Source organism: Salvelinus fontinalis, chromosome 25 (assembly GCF_029448725.1).
Source record: "Salvelinus fontinalis isolate EN_2023a chromosome 25, ASM2944872v1, whole genome shotgun sequence".
Classification (NCBI taxonomy): Eukaryota; Metazoa; Chordata; class Actinopteri; order Salmoniformes; family Salmonidae; genus Salvelinus; species Salvelinus fontinalis.
The window spans coordinates 25,652,433-25,667,414 of NC_074689.1; the positions used below are offsets into that span (position 1 = coordinate 25,652,433).

Sequence of the window (14,982 nt, forward strand, 5' to 3'; positions counted from 1 at the left end):
ATTGGTTGTTGATCATTGCTAGACAGCCATTTTCAAGTCTTGCCATAGATTTTCAAGCCGATCAAAACTGTAACTTGGACAATTAGGAACATTCAATATTGTCATAGTAAGCAACACTGGTGTATATTTGGCTTTTTGTTTTAGGTTATTGTCCTGCTGAAAAGTGAATTTGCGTCCCAGTGTCTTTTGAAAATCAGACTGAACCAGGTTTTTCTCTAAAGTTAGCCTGTGCTTAGCTCTATTCCATTTATTTTCATCCTAAAACACTTGATGACAAGCATACCCATAACACGGTGCAGCCATCACCATGCTTGAAAATATTTAGAGTGGTACTCAACGATATGTTGTGTTGGACATAGAGTGAATATCTTTGCCAAATGTTTTGCAGTTTTACTTTAGTGCCTTATTGCAAACAGAATGCATGTTTTGGAATATTTTTATTCTGTACATGTTTCCTTCTTTTCACTCTGTCATTTAGGTTAGTATTGTGGGGTAAGTAAAATGTTGTTGATCCATCCTCAATTTTCTCCAACTACAGCCATTAAACTCTGTAACGGTTTTAATGTCACCACTAGCCTTATGTTGAAATCAGTGGAGGCTGCTGAGAGGAAGACAACTCATAATAATGTCTGGAACGGAGCAAATGGAATGGAATAAAACACATGGAAAATGTGTTGGATGTATTTGATACCATTCCACCTGTTCTGCTCCAGCCATTACCTCGAGTACGTTCTCCCCAATTAAGGTGCCACCAACCTCCTGTGGGTGAAATCCCTGTGCGGTTTCCTTCCTCTCCGGCGACTGAGTTAGGAAGGACGCCTGTATCTTTGTAGTGATTGGGTGTATTGAAAAACCCTCCAAACTGTAATTAATATCTTCGCCATGCTCTTTTTACCCATCTACCAACAGGTGCCCTTCTTTGTGAGTCATTGGAAAAGCTGTTTATATCTGTTTGAAAGTTGCTGCTTGACTGAGGGACCTAACAGAAAATTGTATGTGTGGGGTACAGAGATGAGGTAGTCATTAAAAATCATGTTAAACACTAGTATTGCACAGAAAGTGAATCCATGCAGCTCATGTGACTAGTTAAGGAAATCTTTACTCCTGAACTTATTTAGGCTTGCCATGGAAAAGGTGTTGAATACATATTGACTTTCAGCTTTTCATTTTTTTGTCTAAAAACATAATTCCACATTGTGTGTAGAACAGTGAAACAAAATCTCAATTTAATCGATTTTAATGAGATATGTTAAATGTTGGACCAAAAAGACCAAAAGATTTCATGGAAATTGAATGTAACGGTTTTAATTACAGGGCAATTAATAAACAACCTTAAATTCCGTCTCAATTGTTTCTTTGATTTAACACTCAACACAAAAACTGACACAACAACTTCTAAATAGATATGAACTGAAAATATATTGTATTGTTATTCTGGGAACTGCACAAAATATTAAGATAAACAGTGACTAGTAGATGTTAACACCATTCTGCCATCATGTAGACTTACTTCACCAACTTCCTGTCTTGTATCAGACCACAGTCTCTACAACTAACTGTGTCTTCTCTCCTCAGTCCTAATTGACTTTATATGGACTTAAACTGCCTTCAGTTGTCTAGTTGAACTCAGCAGTTCCTCTATACTGGAACCCATTAAACAGATGCTCTGTGAACTCAACACTAAAAATAAATGGTCTAAAATAAAGAGTAGCCAACATCATCGTATCACCACTACAGTAACAGTTAAACACTTTTCAACCCAGCAAATTCTACAAATATGCAGATAATCAAAGAGAACACAATTATAAATGTAACAAAAGTACAAATAGAAAACTGATACACAATGACAATACTGTACAAAAAACACTTAATACCCATTGGAAAATTAACATGCACCTCTTTAATTCACTTGTGCATAAAGCCCATCTAGGTTGTTACGGTGTTGTACCTTGTCCCCTCTCCCGGTCACATTGACTTCAGCGTACTCACTCTCCTGTCCCTGGACCCTATCCTGGGCTGCAGCTGGGGTCTCTTTGGGCTGTAGTTTGGAGAAGTCTATGTCACCGTAGTGGATCTCTTCAGACTGGTCTTCTGCAGGTTCCTCTGGTTCCTCTCCGGCTGTGGCCTGGTTAGCACACACTGTCCCAACCGGGGAGTTCTGTGGAGAGAACACAGAGAGAGGAACAGGTGTAAAGCTCTAAGCTCAGTCATGTGTAAAACTCTAAGGTCAGCAGGTTACACAACACATACTGAGGAGATGTCAATGAAAATGTCAATTCAACTGACAGGTGTAAAAAGTTACATTTTGCCAGTAAACACTGTCAAAGTCCAACAGCTATTCTGTTATCATTCCATGTTCTTACAGGATGTGGCATTGCTATCGGTGTGGTCATCTCCCCCTAAACTTCCTCTGAAATGATGTTAACCTCATGGCTTTAAATAGTTTCTGTATTAATTCAGTACTTCCTTAAATACACTTTGTAGATGGTTTTGAAAGTTGAGCCTTATTCCCACCTGTCCCTGTGGATTGTCTGTGCTTTCAAGTCCATCGTGGAGCCTAGAGTTTCTCCTCCTGGAAGACAATTACAAAGGTATTCTGAATACACTGTGAGGGTTTACATATGCAAAAGCACAAACAGCAGAAATAAACTAGTTTTGCGTTGGTGCCAGGAATAGTTTTTACCATACAAAAACACTGATCAGGCTGATGAACAAAAAGGCCCCCAGAGTTCCTGCTGCAACCCCAACAACCATTGAGGTTTTTGGCTCTGAAAATACAGAACATATTATGGTCATTTCTCACAAAAAGAACTCTAAAGTACACTACACGACCAAAAGTATGTGGACATCTGCTCGTCGAACATCTCATTCCAAAATCATGGGCATTAATATAGAATATAGAATGTCATTGAATGCTGTAGCATTAAGAATTCTCTTCACTGGAACTAAGGGGCCTAGCCCAAACCATGAAAAACAGCCCCAGACCAGTATTCCTCATCCACCAAACTTTACAGTTGGCACTATGCATTGGGGCAGGTAGTATTCTCCTGGAGTCCATCAAAACCCAGATTCGTCCACCGGACTGCCAGATGGTGAATCGTATATTCAACACGCCAGAGAACAGATTTCCACTTCTCCAGAGTCCAATGGCAGTGAGCTTTACACCACTGCAGCTGATTCTTGGCATTGCACATAGTGATCTTAGGCTTGTGTGCGGCTGCTCGGCCATGGAAACCCATTTCATGAAGCCCTCAACAAAGTTATTGTGCTGCAGTTGCTTCCAAAGGCAGTTTGGAACTCGGTAGTGAATGTTGCCATTCTCCTGCCAATGTTTGTCTACGGAGATTGCATGGCTGTGTGCTCGATTTTAAACACCTGTTAGCAACATGTGGGGCGTTAATAGCTGAATCCATGCATTTGAAGGGGTGTCCACATACTTTTGAATATATAGTGTATATCTAACCTACGATTGTGCCCTACGTGCCCGTTTTACCTTTAATAGCCAGTTGCACTTCCTTTGACTTGCCACAGCCTTGACTATTTCTTGCTTCACAGAAGTACAGTCCTCCATCACCAACAGTCACATTAAGGGAGTAACTCAGTCCAGATGCTACCTGTATTCTTTTATCCCCACTGATCTGGAACCAGGTGAAGTTTGTCACAGGAGGGTTGGCTGTACTGCTGCAGGTCAGATTTACACAGCTGCCCACTAATACTGGATCAGCTGGACTGATGGAGGCCGAGGTGTTCTTAGGAGAGACTGAGGGAGAGGGGTTCATTTAGAATGTATATGGTATATTGAATAGCCTCATCCAAACCAATCTATTACAATCATCAGTGAAAACATGATAGAATGATCTATTCTACAGGAACCGGTGATTAAATCTTACATGAAACGTTAAGCATCATGTTATGTTCAGCTGTCTTGTTGCTTGTCCCTACTGGGTAGACTGCAGTACAAGTGATGTTCTTCTCATGATGAAGGTATGACGGAGTGAAGGTCACCATGGAGAGAACTGATTTGGTTAAATCTGGATTCTCATGCAGTTGCTTCTCAGTTGTGAACTGTGTTGGGAGAGTCCATGTCAGCTCAGGGGGGTGTTCAGGACAGGGAGCGACAGCAAAGCAGTTCAAGCTGACAGGGGTCCCTTCCTTCACCTCACCTGAGACAGTAATGTTGGGACTGGAAGGCAAATCTGTAATACATTGTAGATAAATATATTTTACACTAATAGGTAAATTATCCACTTGTTCGACTCTTATCTTTGATGCAAGGAATATGAACTGGGGAAAATAGTTGGTTAAAAGATAAATGATTTACCTCTGACAACTATTTTAACAGACTTTTCATTGTCTGTTGCACGGAATGGTTGACTCTCAATCCTGAAGAAGTATCTATTAGTGTAACTGGTGGTTACATTGAAGAGGACTGTGGTGCAGTACTTCTGGGACATGTTGCCAGTTATATTCCCTTGATATCTGTTGACCGTCTCACTACTGTTAAATATCACATTGTCCGGACTCCCACCAAACTGTGGTGATTCTTTAATCCACACTCCAGAGGTTTGTATTGCACTGTTAAATTTATCCTTATGTTGTTCAGGAATATCAAATGAACATGGGATTTCCACACAGGAGCCAGTCAGTCCATCCAGTTTATCTGGCATTGTGGCGATCAAATCTCGTTGGCCAAAACAGGCCAAAACACCTGCAACATGAAAGACAACATCAAGGAGGTTATGTGATCTTTTCAGTACAGTCACTCTCTCCTTCTGCAGCAAAATATATGAACACATTTCAATATACAGGTGATTCCTGATGTCACGACACCCTAAACTGGATCATGCACATATCTGGAGCACAGAATGTTTGAATCCAGACTATTAAACTCTACTAATCAGGAGTCAACTGTACACTTTTATATACATTGAGACAGATGGGAATATAGCTCATACCATGAAATATCATCACTTGTGCTTATTCCTCTGTCTGATTCATAACTAGTTGTTGTTGTGTGTAAGACTCACCTGACATAAAGAGGACAATGAGGAAAAACATGTTCTCAGAACAAGCCATGTGAGAACTCACACACTACAGATAACCTGAAACAGTCCAAACATACACACATTTAGTAACTCACAACACACTGCCCCTCCTTACCTTCAGGCTCAAACCCAACACCCGAGCAGTCCATTCTCCCACCCCTACAGGAGGGCAGCTCCCTCTCAGCCTGTCCAAGCTCTTTTCTGTCCTGGCACCCCAATGTTGTAACCAGCTCCCCCCTGAAGCTACCTGCCCATCTAGTGAAAACATCAGAAACCCTACCTCTTCAGGGCATCTTAAATAATCTCACAGCACCCCCCCTTTCACAGCCCAACCTCAAAAAAGCCTTTTGTCAACTAACATTCGCACTAACATTCCCCCTTACTGTTACGTTGTTCTAAAAGGGATGAAATTGTTTTCTCCCCTCAATCTAAACACAATACCCCATAATAACAAAAAAAAGTTTTTTAGAAATGTGTGTTTTGTGTGTGGATTGATAAGGAAAAATTATTTCATGCATTTTACAATAAGACTAAAGTAGCAAAATGTGGAAAAAGGGAAGGGGTCTGAATACTATCCAAACGCAGTGTATGGCTTTCAGTTGTGAAGCTATAACATGAACCAACAGCAGCACTTTGAACATTTCAAATCATCACCAGAAATAACATTTCAGTGAGTCTTAACATTAAAATGAAAAGATAGTGAAGAAGTGGACACTTACCGTACAATCTTGAAAACCGATCACAGAAAAGGAGATGATATCACACCCATAGTGAGTTCTGACAAATTGAAGTGTTGCAATTCAAGTTGGACAACGGCACGTGATGTACTTCCTATTCCTAATAAGTGTATAAAATAATTTGCATTTTCAAAAGCAAGTAGTATAATTTTCTACTAATTATATACAGTACCAGTCAAAAGTTTGGACACACCTACTCAAAGGTTACCCCTTTTACTATTGTCTACATTGTAGAATAATAGTGAAGACATTACAATGATGAAATAACACATATGGAATCATGTAGTAACCAAAAAAAGTGTTAAACAAATCAAAATATATTTTATATTTGAGATTCTTCAAATTAGCCAACCTTTGCCTTGATGACAGCCTTGCACACGCTTGGTATTCTCTCAACCAGCTTCATGTAACCTGGAATGCATTTCAATTAACAGGTGTGCCTTGTTAAAAGTTAATTTGTGGAATTTCTTTCCTTCTTAATGCGTTTCAGCCAATCAGTTGTGTTGTGACATGGTAGGGGGGGTATACAGAAGATAGCCCTATGAGACTCCCAATCACGGCCGGACGTGATACGTGATATTTGGAGAGTGTCTCCCATTCTTCTCTGCAGACTCTCTCAAGCTCTGTCAGGTTGGATGGGGAGCATCACTGACTCCACAGCTATTTTCAGGTCTCTCCATACATGTTAGATCAGGTTCAAGTCCGGGCTCTGGCTGGGCCACTCAAGGACATTCAGAGACTTGTCCAAAAGCCACTCCTGCCATGTCTTGGCTGTGTGCTTGGGGTCGTTCTGTTGGAAGGCGACCTTTGCCCCAGTCTGAGGTCCTGAGCAGGTTTGAATGAAGGATCTCCGTACTTTGTTCCGTTCACCTTTCCCTCGATCCTGACTAGTCTCCCAGTCCCTGCTGCTGAAAGACATCCAATGGAGGCCAATGTGTTCATGGGGAACTTCAATGCTGCAGAAATGTTGGGGTAACCTTCCCCAGATCTGTGCCTCGACACAATCCTGTCTCGGTGCTCTACAGAAAATTCCTTCAACCTCATGGCTTGGTTTTTGCTCTGACATGCACTGTCAACTGTGGGACATTATATAGACAGGTTTATGCCTTTCCAAATCATGTCCAAACAATTGAATTTACCACAGGTGGACTCCAATCAAGTTGTAGAAACATCTCAAGGATGATCAGTGGAAACAAGATGCACCTTAGCTCAATTGAGTCTCATAGCAAACAGTCTGAATACTTATGTGAATAAGTTATTTCTGTTTATAAATATGCAAACATTTCTAAAAACCTGGTTTTCGCTTTGTCATTATGGGGTAGTGTGTGTAGATTGATGAGGGGGGGAAAGAATTTAATACATTTTAGAATAAGACTGTAATGTAACAAAATGTAGAAAAAGTCAAGGGGTCTGAATAGGTTCTGAATGCCCTGTATATAAAAAAAACAGTATTAATTTAACATGATGCTTTTAAAGTTTACGCAAGAATGGAAATGAATGTGCTATAAAAACATTTCCCCTTTCTAATGACTCTATACTCTTGCACATTTTGTTTGTCATATTGATAATGCAACAAAGCTTCAGCAAGAGGCATCTCCCTCTCCCCTAGCTCTGACTTGAATGGAAATGCATGTTCCGTTTAATTTGTTTAAATTAAAAAACTCAAGGCAAAATCAATCATTTTTAAACTTTTATTCAAAAAAAAATAAACATTCATAAAACTTGCCTAGTTCAACATGAAAAACAGACTTGATCAGACGCACTATAGTTGTAGTAAGTAATTGTAGCTAAGTGATTCATACACTCCTGCACTAACTTCTGCTTTACTTGCTTCACTTCCTGTTTGTAGTCTATTTTCCCTTCTTAAATTTGCCTGTGGTTGCACCGGTCTTCTGTTTCTTCTTGTTGGATCCCTTTGTCTCAGGTTCCTAAACAAGGAGGAAGTAGAGGATTATTTTAACATGGATACAGTATAGTCAAGAGACTTCATGTTGTTGTTTCTCGCTCTCAAGGCAATCTGTAATAGAACGAACTATCAACCATTTAGATTGTACAGGTTTCTAGCTCCACACTTCTCTCTCTGAAACCCTTGTGTGTGTCCATGCTGTCAAGTATGTGATGTAGTGTCCTAAGCACCTTGCGTTTTGATGACAGAGACCCGGTGATGGTGAAGAAGGTGTCCAGTCGTCCCTGTGTGCTGCCCTGCCGGCTCTTCAGAATCTTCTTACAGCCGTTCTTGATGCGGTCCTCACTGAAAACACATCACAAACACACACCTCAAAGGATGAGTCAAACTTCATCACTCACACATGCATGAATACGCACACATTGTGATATTGTTGTATGGTGGTATTGAACATGTTGTGGATATGTGGTGTAGAGATGTTATTTGATATACTGTTTTATCTTTAGTTCACTCAGTACAAACATAGTTCACTGTTTTAGCTTTGGTTTTATATATAATGTGGGTGTTTGGTGTGTTTGGACGCAAGGAAGAGTAGCTTAAGGGGATCCCTAATAAATTCAAAATACCAACCATGGCATAACATGTGAATGTGGTGTGAAATTGGAGTGGCAGGTAGCCTAGCGGTTAAGAGCGTTGGGCCAATAACCGAAAGGTCACTGTTTTGAATCCCTGAACCAACTAGGTGAAAAATCTGTCGATGTGTTCTTGAGCAAGGCTCTTAACCCTAATTGCTCCTGTAAGTCACTCTGGATAATAGTGTCTGCTAAAATGTAAATGTTAACATTTAAACAGTGAAAAAGCAGCGATAGTCTGTAAGCACAGAACCACTTAGAATAATTGACTGATTTAGAACACAGAAGTGTGACTGAAGCATCTATTCCACTATTTACACCATTTGGGGCAAATCCCAACTTCCACTTTAGTTGAATTTCCCCTTAGTCATGCGATGACATCAAATGGGAGAATTTAGGACTCGCCCCTGCCATTCTAAACTCACATAATTCATTGAGTTGAGTATTAAAGCTCTGTTTGACACAGGTGTTACTTTAATGCCATGCAAAAAATCAATTTGAAAAAAGTCCAATACTGTTCATTGCTCAGACTATCAATCAGCGAATCAGTCACCTGAACTGTTTCTCTGCACACATGAACTGGATGAGGGCGTCCTCGTCAGGCTCGCTCCACTTGAGGTCTACGGTGGAGCAGTCCACCACATCAGGCTGCAGGAACAGCCCTCTGGCTTCCTTATACAGCCAGTCCTCTGGGGCAGGGTGCTTCTGCAAGGGGCCAAGGAGACAGACACTCAGACTGACTTCTTGGACAGGGAGAACTGCTGCATCGTTGTTTTGAACTTAAACTAAAGACTGTTAGTAATGTGGGAGTGTCCTAAATGTCTGCGCTGAAGAGGAGCACGTTATAACAATAGAGAATATAATACAGTGAACACTACTTAGCTACAGACAGCCAGTACAGCAGTACTCACAGACGGGTCGATGTTGTCCAGAATCTCCTCGATGGAGCCGTGTTGTCTGATCAAGTCAATGGCTCTCTTGGGCCCGATTCCCTTGATGGTACCACAGTAGTCACAGCCCAGCAGTATGCACAGGTCTATGAACTGAGAAAGAGGCGAGAGAGGGGAGAGTGAGTGGCGGAGGTAGAGGACTACACAGTTACAAACAAAAGGTCCATGGTCTGATGTCACAACATGACATAACACGGACAGTTCTAGACAACAGAAGACAAGGGGGGGGGTGTATGTTTGGAGATACCTGCTCATGAGTCAGATTAATGTCCTGCAAAAGGCGAGTGAACTGGAACTCCTGGATAGGAAGCTTTCTAGGATAGAGGAACATAAATGTTATAAAACTCAAAAAATGAATATCAAACACACATCAAATAGACCGCTTTTTCTACTGTTAAAATAGGACCACAAACTGTGTGGCTGTGATGCTGCAAATACCGTATAATGCGATGAAAAGATAGGTAATGATTAAGGTAGTATAGGAACTGCAGTAGTACTTGGCTTCGCTGGCAGTGAGGTGCCTTAGTAGGACCCCTGTTCCAAAAGTCAGACCATCCATATCCTCTGTTGCAGTGGCAAACACCTTCCCAGCCTTAACCAGAGCAGCGCAGCTCGCCTCAGCCTCACACGGAGCCTAGAGGGTAAATGGGAGATTGTATCTTCACTATCAAAACAGAACAAATAAACTATCCAAACAGAAATACTATCAGATCCCCAAATGGGCACATTTATGCCGACATATGTACGCAGCCCAGGTAGCCTATAGGCCTAATTCTAAGCGTAGTCAGGTGCAAGTCCTTACTCAACATTGACAGGAGCACTCCAAACAAAAGACAATGACTAAATTGAATTGACAAAACTCTTAAAGGGAATGAAATAAACCTCTAATTGTTTCTCACAAGTGTCGCATTTAAAAAAAAAATACCTTTATTTAACTGGGCAAGTCAGTTAAGAACAAATTCTTATTTTCAATGACAGCCTAGGAACAGTGGGTTAACTGCCTGTTCGGGGGCAGAACGACAGATTTGTACCATGTCAGCTCGGGGATTTGAACTTGCAACCTTCCGGTTACTAGTCCAACGCTATAACCACTAGGCTACCCTGCCGCCCCATAGGTTGTGTGCTGTGCAAACAATGTGTCCACTTTTGGCCTCTGCATGTCTGTGGAGACTCTACATTTGCGTCACACCCTCCATATTTAGCCTTCACCACATTTTCAGATCAAGCATAAATTGGCTTTTAGTCTAGGCTTCCGCAATGGATTAGTTTAACGAAGATGGCGTATGCTCGACAAAAAAAAATCTTTATGGACATAGGTATACCTAACTACATTCAACTGTTTATGATTGGCTAAGGAAAGGAACTAAACAGAGATTTAGCCAAACCTCGATGTATGGCACCCCCATCAGGGTGAGCAGCTTCTTGCACTCGTCGTTGTGTTGCCGGGTGACTTTCACCAGTCGTTTACTAAATTTATCAATGTTCTCCTGCTCCCCTAGTGGTGAATAGGAAAATAGGTTGTTACTACACAATGCCATGGTGTAATTTCTGTTTGCATGCAAACATTAAGTAAATCAATGTCAGTTTACAGTGGGTGACTTGCTCTACCTGCTTCCTGTGCCTGTGCCAGCAGTTTCTCAGCCTCAGCCCTCCTCTCTCCTCTCTTCTCCAGCTAGAACCACAGAGAGAGACAGAGAGAGCAAGCAAGCGAATTACATCGACACATCGTTCAATATTTGAGTAAATGCATGTAGACTAACCTTTCATCATACTGTCATCGATGCAGAGTAAGTTAAAATTAAGTTTATTCTACATTGTAAAGGGACTGTTAGAAAAATGTGTTTTTATCTAAAAGTTATCAGTGCAGGCTTGTCCAGTCCACACTGATTCATAGAGGCTAATGTGACCTCAGCCTGTCTCACCTCTCCTGACTTCAGCTGTGGGGGCTTGCCATCAAACACATAGACAGGCTTGATCCCGTGCTCCAGCATGCGGATAGTCCGGTAGAACATGCCCATGAGATGGCTGAAGATGCAAGAAAATTCACGTAACAAAACTGACTTGAGACTTGAAAATATCACATTAGAATGAGTTAGAATATATAAAGTATATTAATTCACTTTAACGTTATATCTCAAAAATGCACGAGTAGCTCAGCAGGCATGCGGGAACATGTAACTAGCTAGCTAACGTTACCTTGTGGTCTCTCCATCCTCGTTTTGTAGCACATTACCATCCTGTCTGACAGCGACAAGGAACTGATACATACACATGGAGGCGTCTATTGCTATCTTCCGCCCTACAGTAGTCAAGGGAACAAGACAACATTGCAATGGCATGATACACACCAAACATACACCACTGCATGACGAGAAAGCTTGGACGGCAACAAAAAATAACAGTAACGTTAGGTGGTTACCAAAGTAGTTCTTAATGTCTTGTTCCTTTATAGCAGATGGTGCCTGGTCTGCAATCAACTTTGCAAGCCCGTGAATTCCCATGGTGGAATGTGCTCTACAAAACAATGAATTCGATGGTTAGCTGACTGAGAGCTAGTTAGCTAACGTTAGCAACTAGCTAGCTATGCATTGTGTACATGAAAGACTGCTAGTGTCCTCCTCGCGCTCAATTATGATATTTGACTTGGTGCTGCATGGTGATATTTTAATGTAGATATGTTATGCAATATAGACGTTAATCAACTACCGACGTAACATGCGACCAAACCATTGTTTATCTGCGACTCACCGAATGTTCTAGTCGTGATACTTTCCCGGAGTCCACTGCTTCGGGCGCGAAGACAATGCCGCAATTTCGCGCGAAATCCAAATCCAGGCATTACAAATCGAGTGTTCGAATCGGTTCGAGTACAACGCCATAAACTATCCTTCATCGATTAACCGATAACTGATTAAGATGCCTGTGTCTTTGACAGAAAGTTACTAATCATATTTGATTGGTTAGCGAGATTAAAGGCAATCCAGTCGAGAGAAATATCAGTCGTTTAATTAACACAGGTGAAGAGAAACACTTTTTAGTTTTGTAAGGACTGTAACGCAGATCTTGTATTCGTTCAAGAAACACATTCATGCAAAGAGGACTATAATTATTGGAAAAATCTGTGGGGAAATGTCCTTTTTTTGGCCCACGGGACTAATCATTCAGCTGGGACTGCAATTTTAGCACACAATTTCAAAGGGCATTTTTTGTTTACTCAAATGGACACCAATGGACATTGGCTAGTAGCGGTCATCAACCACATGAACAGATTATGTGTTGTGTAATGTATATGGATACTGTTCTAGTCCTCCAAATAACTTACTTCTAGAGGAAATTGAAGAAACTCTTAAAAGTATTTTGAGAAAATATCCATCCAGTCAGATTGTAGTTGGTGGAGATTTTTAATATGGTTTATTCTAATAAGACTGATAGATTGCCCCATAGGCCTAACATTGGTGTGAACAAGTTGGTGAATTTCTGCCAAAACCTGGACTTAATTGACATATGGAGAGTTAAAACCCCTGGAGAGAAACAATACACATGGAGTAATAGAGATTGTTCACTACAATGAATAATTGACTTGTGGGTGATAACCTCTAGTCTTGAGCCCTCCACTGTAGAGGTAAAAATACTGCCTGCAGTCCTGACTGATCATAAAGTCATATGGTTGACTGTAAGAATGTGCAGTAATGATGGTAAGAAATACTCTGGTGGTTATTGGAAATTAAATAACTAATTGTTAATGAATGATGATTTAAAAAAATTTGATTAAGAATCTAATTTCTGTTTACTGGATTTTAGCTACATCTAATGCAGAATTTGGGAAATATTGGGAACTGCTGAAATTTAAAATCTGCTCAGCCTGCATTACTTATGGAAAACGGGTTGCTTTAAGAATGAGATGTGAGGTAGCTGAACTCTCTAAAACAATTGCGGATATCACAGAGATTGAGGATCTTGATCTTAATGAGAAAGCTAAATGGAATGATTTACAGAATCAACTAGATACATTGGAAAAGGCTAGAGGAGCTTTCATAAGATCCAGAAAACAATGGCTTGAAAAAGGTGAAAAGAACAGTAGATACTTTTTTAATTTGGAAAAGAGGAGAGGGGAACTCAACACACTTCAGAAATGTATGATTAATGGGGTTACCACTGAGGATAGAGAGTTGTTATCAGACCACTCAGATTAATGGGGTTACCACTGAGGATAGAGAGTTGTTATCAGACCACTCAGATTAATGGGGTTACCACTGAGGATAGAGAATTGTTATCAGACCACTCAGATTAATGGGGTTACCACTGAGGATAGAGAGTTGTTATCAGACTTTACCAGTAAGTTTTATGAGAATCTTTACTCCTTAGATACCAATTTGGGTGACTCTAAGAATCTCCTTGATTCTATAGAGAATGTTAATTCGGTTAGTGAAGAATTAAATCGTTCTTGCTGTCAAGATTTATCCATTATGGACATCCAGTACGGGATTGCTCAGTTAAAAAATAACAAATCTCCAGGTTGTGATGGATTAACCTCTGAATTTTACAAAACCTTCTCTGAAGAAATAGCACCATTTTTACTTGAAACCTTTAAGGAGGCTTTAAAGAAGGGAGAACTACCTGCCTCTTTGAAGCAAGGGGTCATTACTCTTATACCTAAACCACACAAGGATCTCTTAAATATTGATAATTGGCGTCCAATCACACTCCTAAATAACGACTACAAAATTATAGCCTTAATCGTTGCAAAAAGGTTAAAGTCTTGCTTGAATGATCTGATTGATGAATGTCAATCAGGGTTTATGAAAGGGCGCCATATATCTAATAATCTGAGGCTGGTGTTAGACTTGGTTGAGTATTGTGATATATTGGATTACTTCCCTGTTATCCTATTTTTGGATTTTCAGAAAGCATTTGATACTGTAAGTCCCAATTTTATCTTTGATTGTCATTTGAAGTTTGGTCTTTTTTGTTGTTGATGCTATTAGAACTATGTATAATGGTGGCAATAGCTGTATCAAACCATGTCATGGAACATCCTCAAGGTTTAACAATTACAAAGGAATACGAGAAGGTTGCCCAATTTCACATTTTTTATTTTTATTATTATCTCAAATGTTATGCTCATTAGTTCATAAAAGTCAATTTGAAGGCATTATATCCCAGGCCAGATAGATCAAGATATCCCAACTGGCGGATGACACCTCACTTAAAAAAAAAAATATGTGTCACAAGCTATTAAATTAGCATTGGATATCGTGAAGCAGTTCTCCAAAATCTCAGGTTTGGTATTAAATCTTTCAAAATGTGAGATGTTTGTTCTGAAAGGAGCTGTAAATCCAGCAGATTGTAACATCTCTGAAAAAAGATACTGTAACCTACCTCGGTGTAAAGATCACCAAAAATCTTAAGGCTGTGAATGATCTTAATTTGAACCCTGTAACTGAATCTGTCAACAACAAAAAATATCCTCATGGTTAGGGAGTTTATTTAAGTCTTCAAGGAAGGGTGCTTTTATCCAAAGCTATCTCGTGCATCCTATCTTTTTTCACCTATTGACATTCCCAAATCCACTTGTATCTTAGATAGGCTATTGTACAACTTCATATGGAAAAACAAGCTACATAAGATAAAAAGAGATGTTATCACCAACAGGGTTTGTGATGGCGGTCTAAATGTCATAGACTTCACTCTATTCAATCAGATATCAAAAAT

The 14,982-nt window shown here is 40.2% G+C and overlaps 2 protein-coding genes across 4 annotated transcripts; both read right to left on the minus strand.

Annotated features, from left to right (window-relative positions):
• Positions 1-1,289: 1,289 nt before the first annotated feature.
• LOC129823027 (B-cell receptor CD22-like) lies at positions 1,290-5,850 on the minus strand. Of its 2 annotated transcripts, XM_055881691.1 has the most exons (8): positions 5,765-5,850; positions 5,028-5,102; positions 4,322-4,708; positions 3,891-4,196; positions 3,494-3,760; positions 2,684-2,768; positions 2,515-2,572; positions 1,290-2,158 (listed from the first exon to the last, which is right to left on the minus strand). In XM_055881691.1, exons 2-8 carry the CDS (start codon positions 5,074-5,076, stop codon positions 1,901-1,903), a joined length of 1,410 nt encoding a protein of 469 aa, XP_055737666.1. In that variant the 5' UTR covers positions 5,077-5,102; positions 5,765-5,850; the 3' UTR covers positions 1,290-1,900. The 2 variants fall into 2 exon arrangements, with proteins under 2 accessions (XP_055737666.1, XP_055737667.1); XM_055881692.1 differs by lacking the exons at positions 5,028-5,102; positions 5,765-5,850 and adding an exon at positions 5,161-5,755.
• A 1,609-nt stretch (positions 5,851-7,459) lies between these two features.
• Positions 7,460-12,125, minus strand: fen1 (flap structure-specific endonuclease 1). Of its 2 annotated transcripts, none has more exons than XM_055881694.1 (12): positions 12,019-12,125; positions 11,690-11,784; positions 11,467-11,569; positions 11,193-11,295; positions 10,879-10,942; positions 10,656-10,765; positions 9,768-9,904; positions 9,518-9,584; positions 9,232-9,363; positions 8,874-9,025; positions 7,919-8,033; positions 7,460-7,710 (listed from the first exon to the last, which is right to left on the minus strand). In XM_055881694.1, exons 2-12 carry the CDS (start codon positions 11,769-11,771, stop codon positions 7,633-7,635), a joined length of 1,143 nt encoding a protein of 380 aa, XP_055737669.1. In that variant the 5' UTR covers positions 11,772-11,784; positions 12,019-12,125; the 3' UTR covers positions 7,460-7,632. The 2 variants fall into 2 exon arrangements, with proteins under 2 accessions (XP_055737669.1, XP_055737668.1); XM_055881693.1 differs by having other exon boundaries at positions 11,977-12,057.
• Positions 12,126-14,982: the final 2,857 nt, after the last annotated feature.